Source organism: Apostichopus japonicus, chromosome 17 (genome assembly GCF_037975245.1).
Source record: "Apostichopus japonicus isolate 1M-3 chromosome 17, ASM3797524v1, whole genome shotgun sequence".
In the NCBI taxonomy this organism is placed as follows: domain Eukaryota; kingdom Metazoa; phylum Echinodermata; class Holothuroidea; order Aspidochirotida; family Stichopodidae; genus Apostichopus; species Apostichopus japonicus.
Window position 1 is genome coordinate 34,136,345 of NC_092577.1, and position 9,945 is coordinate 34,146,289.

General features: G+C 38.5%; 1 protein-coding gene across 3 annotated transcripts in view; it reads left to right on the forward strand.

Annotated features, from left to right (window-relative positions):
* Window positions 1–1,514: 1,514 nt before the first annotated feature.
* Window positions 1,515–9,945, forward strand: part of LOC139984915 (uncharacterized) — an 82,526-nt gene continuing 74,095 nt past the window's right edge. The window contains exons 1-10 of one of the 3 annotated variants that reach the window (XM_071999047.1): window positions 1,530–2,137; window positions 2,972–3,199; window positions 3,724–3,934; window positions 4,082–4,194; window positions 4,607–4,867; window positions 5,594–5,926; window positions 6,193–6,435; window positions 7,220–7,369; window positions 8,115–8,252; window positions 8,376–9,532. In XM_071999047.1, coding sequence (XP_071855148.1) covers window positions 2,056–2,137; window positions 2,972–3,199; window positions 3,724–3,934; window positions 4,082–4,194; window positions 4,607–4,867; window positions 5,594–5,926; window positions 6,193–6,435; window positions 7,220–7,369; window positions 8,115–8,252; window positions 8,376–8,539 — 1,923 coding nt within the window. In that variant the 5' untranslated portion in view covers window positions 1,530–2,055 and the 3' untranslated portion in view covers window positions 8,540–9,532. Of the gene's footprint in view, window positions 2,138–2,971; window positions 3,200–3,723; window positions 3,935–4,081; window positions 4,195–4,606; window positions 4,868–5,593; window positions 5,927–6,192; window positions 6,436–7,219; window positions 7,370–8,114; window positions 8,253–8,375; window positions 9,533–9,945 lie in introns of those variants that run through there. The other 2 variants (XM_071999048.1, XM_071999049.1) reach the window with 2 other exon arrangements.

The following is a 9,945-nucleotide window of genomic DNA, read 5'->3' on the forward strand; positions in this document are numbered from 1 at the left end:
CGTCACACATTGCTAAAATGGCATCACTTAGAACGGAATTTTATAACATGTATCCTCGATTTTGCTTAAAATTCGAAACAAGAACAAACTTTAATTTGATGAAAGTCAAGTTATATGATATGAGGTAAAATAGTGGTATTAAAATAAGACGTCGTTTTTAAGGAAAATATGTGGATTGAATAAAGAAAAAAAATATTAAAATTAATACTTGGGTTCATATTTCAAATATTGTACATACAATCTGAACAAAAGGTATACATTATAACTAGTGAGGAATTTATTTCAAATGAGATATTTTTTACATACTTTAATAATCTGAAGGGAAAAATTAAGAAATGGCGTACAGACCAATTACTCACTTAGATGTCCTGTCGAGAGCTTAGAAACCCTTTCGTGTATATTCATGTGTGTATAAGTATGTGTGTCTGTGTGTGTGTCCATATGTATCATTGAATTTCCCTTTTCTTTCGGTATATCAGGGTTTTGTATTTCTTTAGGATGATGTTGTTCTTTTTAAGAAGTGAAGTCTAAAGAAAATTCTCGTAGCCATGTTAATAAATTATTATTAAACTCAAACAGGAATAATGGCAAATAACATACATATATAAATATGTATATATATATATATATATATATATATATATATATAAATATATATATATATATATATATGTATATAAATGTATATATATATATATATATATATAAATATATGTCTTTATATAAATATATATATGTGTGTGTGTAAAATATATTGAGAAAATATAAATAGTGAATGAAAGCCATATTTTAACAGTGACTACTTCGAAATTCATTACATCATAAATACAATATACATATAATATTTGAGAATGACTTGCTATATAGTTTCGAATCTTTTTTTTTCACCCGTACACCCCCAGGCCCCTCCCCTTTCTTCTCTTTCCTCGTTTTTCCTGACTGAAACATTTAATAGCTTACTTGAACGTCCCTCAATGCCTGGATATAATTTGGATATGCAGTGCAACCAGAAATCTCATTTTGGAAAGTTGTAGCAATTCGTATAGCATGCTAACATTTTTGGCCACTAATGTTCATCTTTAAGTACCATTTGTATGAGCAAAGTGTCTTATTTGAGATGGTTTCGTACGAAGTATAACGTATAACATACACGCGATATGTTGCATGATATATTAGAAGGGGTGTGTGGGGTTGGGGTGGGGGAGCCTGATCGACTTTTGCTGGTTGGCAAACCAATTTAAAATATATATATTACATGATAGACACCATAACTTTCCCATGTATACATTCTCAATTATCAATTTCTCCGTCCACGCGACTCAGTCCAACCCCAGACCCTCCTCCCTCTGTTCCCGCCCTTCATTACCTTTTTTTGAATTTTTCAAGCTGGGAACACTTAAAGGATTAGCCCACCTTTTCTACAGCAACAGGTCTGTCACTCTGACCATGCCTTACAGCATACCGACAAATAACAAAGCAGTCACTACAACAATTCCAGGAGAAATTCGTAACGCAAACCCGTTCCCTGCATCTTCGCTCTCATCCCATTGTTTGTGGATTAGAGGTTTGGCCGAGTATACCGTACCAGGAAATGATATTTGCAGCACACGTTCTATATTACTATACTATATATACTGTACCACACTCACTTCATACTATGTACGTATGATAGAACCAATATATTACATGGTAACACTTCTTGCCGCAAAGTTTCAGCTCTTGCCACAGTGTCAACAACGTTGGATTTTTTTAAAGTTTATTCTCGATTGAGGAAGTTAGCATCTAGTCTCAATAAGGAACGAAATTCATATAATTATTTTACGTTTCCTAAGTGTTTTAATATTTCTTTATTGAAACCATTTCTAAAGACGGAGGAGGAAGTTTAATGGTTACAACGGAGAATTACAAATTTCTCATATCCGGATCCAGTTTACCGATGAATTCGTCCAATTGAAAGAAAATGTTTCGCTAGTTTTGCTCAGTTTCCTGTTATTTTCGTAGTCAACAAACTTGGACTATCTCTACAAAAGGGGAATTATTTACTCCTAAGATAACATGGAATTGAGAGCGATCTTTCTACTTCCCGTAGTGTATCTTTTGGTACCAGTTGTATTGTCTGTATTTGATCAAGAAATTGGTGAGTGTTATGTCATTCTTTTTATCACTTAAAGAACATATTCTGATAGTTTTTTCTGTTCGTAAAACCAAATAATATTAAGATCAAGATTCGATCTAAACGATAATTTAAGAACTATTTTTTCTTCTTTTCCCGTCTATAACAGTAGCCTATTATTAAAGTACAATTGGCTATATAGCATTAGTGTGCGCAAAGAGGGGGCGCATGTCATGTAGCCCCCTCCCCCCTCCCGCCTTCCCACCATTTGTCAGTACGGGGATTTTATCAATAGCCGTGGAGAATAAGACCAAGTTAATTGTGGCAAGGAGCGGGGAGGGAGAAAGGGTTGTACCTAGCATATCCTGTTAAAATTCTGTCAAAATACCGTCAATCTTATTTCCTGGTTTTAAGTTTATTGGAGCGCTTAAACCGATTAGAGGGCTGATTGTTTGCTGGTGTCTCTCCTTGAGTGATTCAACAGTTTACCTCTTTTGCAGAGTTAATGCCCTTTGTGCAATTGTATAGTACGGAAACTTGTAACTGAGTAAGTAAACACAAATCCAATGTACAAATCCAAAGTACGGGTATTTACAGCAAGGATCATTATGTATGTATGTATATATTTAAGATCCTCCTGCAAGCAGGAACTCGCGAAGAAGCCTCATTGGCTTATCAAAGCCGCAAGCTGACCGAAGTCAGTCTTTTAGATTCATATTTAACGTCCATGAATATGAATTGCCAATTGTCAACAACACTGTAACTGGACGACATACATTAATCTTGGACTGACTCTAACTCAATAAATTTATCAATTAAATTATCAATAAAATGCTCAATAAATTTATTTATTGACAGATGGACCAGATGGTGTGATGTTCTTCTTTGATCAGAGGAGGAACCATCTTCAAGCCTATGATGTACCCTCGGGGAATCTGAGAAGGTATCTGCGTGTACCTGCCTATGACGTAGCCTATTGGCCCAAGGAAGGCTCTATGTTATATACGTACAATGGCGCGGAAATAAGAACATTCAACGTTTGGGGAGACCTCAATGATTCTCTTCTCATTGACCGAGATACCTTAGGTATGTGTACAGGCTCAAAGCCGGACGGGGACGCACCCCTCCCAATCCCTCTACGTTTTCAGTGCTGCCAATACAGTTGCTTCCCAATATATGTTTGTAATGACGGCATAGCGGTATAATACCGTGTCGATGTTGCTGTCTGTATACCCTGTACTATCATTCATATAGCCTACCGTATAATAATAGCAGAATTCATAGCTTGCCGAATGGTGACTCATGATTTGTTTATGATTCACCGCACGTATATTAGAGCGCCTATAATCGAACTCTAACGTATAAAACAGTGCAGCGCCCTCAAAAGCTACGGCATGGCAATTAACAGGTAATTTATTGCGCCCCTCCTTAAAATGCTAATCCCCCATCCCCACCCTCAAATCAGAATTCCTGGCTACGTCACTATAGGTGGTGTAAGCCCTGTCTGTATGTATCACATTTGATATTTATGATTGCTACTCATATTTGTCATCGTCATTGCTTCTCTATCATTTGTGTCAACATTACTTATATATTTTTTAATGTTTTAGGAGACAACGAATATTGGGTTTACATTCGACTAGAAATCAGAGAAAATTGGCTCCTAGCTGGTGCCATAGATGTCGTTACGTCACGGATTCAGTTGTATAGAGTCCGTGTTCATGATGATAGGAGCTTATCCAGTATAGCTCTACTTGGTTCAGAGAGCGTCACCGCTAGTAAAAACATTATCATTCAACCAACTATGTCACCAGAAACAAGGTAACATGAATCCTCTCAACTTTATCATTTTGACATCAAGATTCTATCACTGGCATTACTACGGCACCCTAACACAGTTATAATGTATGTCATGGTGAACGTAAACCATGTTTCTTTAATTATGTGTGTTTGTCCCCTTTCATACAGGTATGTGTATGCTGTCAGTGATCAGGGCATTTTTCGACTTTCCTATGACGGTGGCCCCAGCGAGCTTATCATAGAAGACCAATATGCCGTCAACCCGTCAGTAATAGTAACCGGTTAGTTTAGTCGAATTTTCGACGCTCTCGATGTAAGGCTAGAATAGTATTTTAAGAAAAACACTGTGTACCAGGAAAAAGATATTTAAGAATTGATTTTGATATGTTTTAAGCCTTTGAAATACACCGTGTCATCCCTCTAGATCCCTCTAGAACACAATATATTGCTTTTATGGCCTCAAATGACATAATTACAAAGTAGTACACATTTTCAAGCACTAATGGTGTTGAATGCCATCCAAGGGTGCTCTGTTTCGGAGTTACTGTGTTGGAATGAGATTCGGCACTGACATGGATAAAGGCGAGCAGAAGCATCGTTGGATGGTAAAATAACTCAGTTGTAAATAAGACAAAAACTAAGGCCCTCAATACAATATACAGTAAAACTCTTTTTAATCTCTACTTTCAACAGAACGCCGTCTGTATTTCGTAACTGGTGAAAGTCGTAACATTATAAGGTCAACGGACTTAGAAGGGGGAAATGTAACAACGCTCTACACCAGCTCTTTTCGAATGGGAGGTGCAGGCCAATACGGTGATTGGCTAATCGTGTCGGAAGAAAACGAACAAAAGGAATACCAGTTCCTACATCTCAAAACGAACGAGACCAGAACGATTTTAAATGAACCATATGATGGGAGCTCATACCTTGTGGGACGGCTAGATTTTTGGGGTAAGGCAATATATATATATATATATATATATAATAGTGATGTCAAATCCTCCGGTGTTATGAAGTGCGTCAACATTTAACAGTCCGACTGAAAGCAGTATTTTTTACCCTGCCCCCCCCCTTTCCCCTCCCTCCATCCCCATTTCTCCTCTCCCCTATTCGTTCATCATATTAGTATTTTCCGTGCATCGATGTCATTGAAAATATGTATGTACGATAAACCATACGCTGGCTTATGACGAAAATGAGGCCTAGAATAATTCAATATAAATTCTTTTCCACCCAATTGTTTTTGTCAGCTAACATCACTCTTTCATGCACTTGTATTGAAAGTATTTACAGCTCCTAGCCTGCATCTGATAGGAACCGCATTATTCATACTGCCCATACTGTCAGCACGTGTTTCTCGAAGCAAGACATGAAAGTACAGAGTATTAACTATTATAAGAAAATGAATCAAACCCTGTTGCTTTCCGTATAATGTGGAATTGTTAAAAGCTAACGGTTGAGATGACTTTGTTCCAACGCCTCTTTCTACTCCCCAACGCACTCATACAGTGTAATTATATGTGAGTGCGTTGGGTTTCACATACAATATAACTCAAGAAATGTCACAAAATCCCAACAACAGGGTTCTCTTTCTTGTCTTTTCTTTCTTTTCTTGGCCCAATAATTATTTTTTTTTTGGACATGATCTTAGAAGAAAACTTTCTTGTTATATTTCAGCTGTAGGGGAAGTTTACAAAACACACAGCTTGTTGAATCCGGCTACAATCCGTGCTCGTAGTGCAAGAAAAGTAACCATGACAACGACAGTCAGCAGTGCGGGAAACGTCCCATATCAGTATCTCTCCTCTTTTGATCGTCTGACATCCACCGGGACGGGAATGACACTACCCGCATTTGCGCAATATAGGTACCCCGGGATTGCACCGGCGCAGTTAGTTCTGTCGAGGAACAACATGAGAAGCAATGACCGAACCGGTGTGTTTGTACAAAAGGTCTTCACTCCACTGGGAGAGGAAAAGAGAATCGTGATTGTGGTACAGTCCCCAGGAGGTAAGTCTCTTTAATTTTGCTCTGAATTTGTGAAAATCTCCAGAATACGGTAATCGAAAATTCAGAACTGTCGAAAACTGCTCAAAATAAATTAAGGCCTTGTGTTTTAAAAATTGAGCGTAATTATCAATTTGAACCAATTAAGTTTCATGTATTACGTAATGAGCGAAGAGGCATTTTTTGTGTGCGTGTTTTTTGTCCTTTGTGTTGTTTTGGATAATATCTGGGTCCATTACAATATTTACAATCGTGTTTGATTTTCTTAGAACTTACCTTTCCAAAGCCGACGATCACTGTTAACATAGCCGATAATGTCACCTTGTCCGTACCTAAACCAACGCAACGTAATCTCCGGTGGCGTCACAATGGACAAGTTGTCCCACAATGGTCCAACCTCCGACAGATCACAATTTCTAACGTTACGCAAGATGACGAGGGGATTTACGAGTGTTACCTGTTCAAGAGGAGGTCGCTCGGAGGACATGCGATAATGCGACTGATTGTGCGAGGTACGTACTATCATGGAGCTATAAACTGGGACCAGTTTATAGCTCCATGGTACTATACACGCTGATACTGCTCATGAACTATTTAACTTTTAACTGTTATAGACGCTGGTTGTTTTTGTACCGCAGCGAGTACAAGACTGAACTCGTGTACACTCAAGGTCAGATCGTAAGTGACGTCACCGTCGAGAAAGGTTGTTCACTGTATTTATTACTGCTTTGTCGGAGCAACCTAAATACTTCCGACAATTTTTAGTAGTATTGTACATCCAGGGAGTTGTTATGGAACAGCTCCATGGTACATCCACCAAGATGCTCATGTATAGCCGACACACACTTGCCCGACTGACTCAACCCTTTTTAACCGTCGCTGCAAGAATCTTCTTGTTTCACTTCGGGAATTCGAAGACGCCCTCAATCACCCTCAATCCTTCTGTTGTTTAGACCACCACTTGGGTTATTTCATCTTCTTCAACAGCCAAGCATTACAAAAGGAATGGTGCTGACTGAAACATGCCCAAGAAATTCACATCAGTAGATCGGTACACTTAACAATGTTTTATGACAATGGTTAACCTTTCATGTTGATGTACATGTTAATGAGGTATCTGATATCTATACTATATACCAGCTTTTTCACGAAGTTCGTTGGAAGGCCGAAAGGCTAAAAAACACTGCATGTTCTCAGACAAGCAACAGAAGGATACATTTTCTCCCTAATTGAATAATTGAATATAATGATGAATTATATGAATATTCATAGCCTTGTTCATGATCGCATTTTCAGGATGTCCTGTTGGGTATTGTAGCCCACCTGATTGTACTTTGGAGTGCCCGGTCTGCTACAATGGCGGTATCCCACGTGACCCTGACGTACATAGTGGTAATTCCAGTTGTATCTGTGCGCCTGGTTTTATGGGACCGAACTGTGAGGAAGGTGATAACATACCCCTTAATGTCAATAATTTATGACAGTTTCATCATTTTCAAATGGATACTTAATATCAAACATAAATAACCTCTATGGTTGCGAGGGATATATCGAGAGAGGGGAAGGGGTGGGGGGGGGGGGGTATTGCCAGAAAGTGGAACCAAGATTTTGAAAAGGAAGGGAGGACGTGGCGCTGGATGTCGTTGAAGTCGAAGCTATACGTGGTCGTGGAGCTTTTCTCCTAGAAAAAAACAATACACGTGAAAAGATGCGTTCTGAGACATATACTTAGGCTTTACATTTGTTCTATATTCAGGTATACCAGTATGGTTGTGCTAATAGATAATTTGATTGTGGTGGGGTGTGACGGGGGTGTACACTCCATACACTCCCCTGCTCGCCCCCCCCCCACAACCACCCCACCACCGGATCCGTACCTGATTGCTGAACACTCGTCGTGTGACATTGTAATCCAGGACTTAGGCACGAACATTCGTTCAATACGTAATACCACCCAACTGACATGTGTGCTGGTTTGTTAGTGTGTTTTACTGCAATACTGTTATAACATATATTTGTTTGTAAGTACTTAGAAAATGATTCTTATCAATAAAAATAACTAATTAAGAAAACACAAAGTCTTACATTAGGATCTGGATGATCTTCTTGGTCAGTTTAATCTGAAAGGACAGGTTTGTAGTTTCTAACACGACCACATCGATCGTTTATTTGTTCCGTTCTGTCTTCACAGCAACCGGCGTGGGTCGATATGGCCAGGAGGGGGAACTGTGGTGCCCAGAGGGTGACTGCAGGGAAGTCCTCATATGCCAAGTGGATCCATATGGGTGTTCATGTGCCGCTGGATACAAGGGCCCAGGCTGTTATACAGGTTGGTTAATTTAACACGTTATTATAAAATCATGTTATTTTAATTTTGTTTTTCTTCATGGCATTAAAAAAGGACGGTAGCCCAATATGGCCATGCCCAATTTTTCCCTTTCCTTCTTTTCAGAATGCGAATTTGGAACGTTTGGAGCGAATTGTGAGGTGGAATGTCATTGTGTAGATAACAGACTCTGTGACGTCATGACCGGATCTTGTGACAGTGCTGGAGGATGCCAGACTAACTGGGCTGGACCTACTTGTCAAATATTCACGGCGGGTTCTACATCATAAAAAGACAGTCCACTGGGAAACCTGATTTAGACTGATGACTGAGAAATACGTCCTTAACATCTAACAGAATTCATGCAATTCCTACATCACGTGTTCGCGATATAGACGTTTGAAGTTGTTATGCAGTTGATACCATAAGTGAACTTGGAGCAAACAGGTGTTACGTAATAGTTGCACATTGAGAGTATTATCATTATATGTTATAAACAAATTTTCGTAATGTTTTTTATTATTATTATTATTATTGGATCGTTTGTTATCGGTACGATTCTAACATTACCCCGAATTCAGAGCATTTGAAGTTAACAATATACCAATATGCTTATGACGTATTGTATTCATACAAAGATGTATTCCATTTTGAGGTAGGAAATTGGGTGTAAATTTCACTGAAAAAATCAACCAAATTTGCCAATTTGCATTAGTGACATCACATCTGTTTGCTTCGAGTTCATTTATGTAAGTATTAAACGTATTAAACTTCAACTGTTGTTTATGTCGCACACGGCATACATCTAGGTCATGAATCTTAAGTTTCCCCAGAATTCTAGGGATATGTTCCTCTACCTGCAGTTAAAATGTATCATAAAGTTTAATCTGATGTATCTGATATATACCTCTTTAAAATTAAGATATGTGTTTACACTTCAGTAATTAAATATAGTGGAGTTTCATTTCTCCAAGTAATATTGATCCAATAGTTTTATGCTACGTGGTGAAATCAGTAAGAAAGGTAACAAAACTGTGTTTTCTCTTTTCCCCAACCCACAATTCAAAAAGCCATTTCCTATACAAGTAAGTTGCGACCCACATACTTTCCTTATTATATAAACTATAAATTTACTATTTTGACTATCTTTTAACTTTTTTATATGCCTCTAAATACAATCAAACTTACTGACAAACTTTTGAAAACGCAAAAGAAGAAAGGGCAGAGTTCGATTTATAAAACCTGTTGCTCATCTCGTTGGGTTTGGTTTAGAGATGAATGATTGTATACGTTTCGTCCCTCCTCCCCCCCCCCCCCGACCCTCCCTACACTCCCCAAAAGACTTACCTCGTCCCGCCGTCAACCTGGTCTTCTTCACTTGCAAGCAAACGACACAAATTAAAGATTGATTTGTCATATACTTCTAAGAGCTGATACATAACAGTATTGTTCGAAATCAATTTATTGTTCTATTTAGTTCTCTTTTTATTGAGTACATTGACAGTGTTGACACTCGCGACGCAAAGGAAGCATGGGGACCTTTTACCATCCCCTCCCCATCCATTGTAATGCTCTCACCTCCGCCACCCCATTACATTCCGGTGCGGTAAACAGAACTGACTCTCAATTTCGTCCAAATTTCCTAGATTTGGGCAATATTAAGTTAACACAATGCTACAATCCGGGGTTTTGGCCC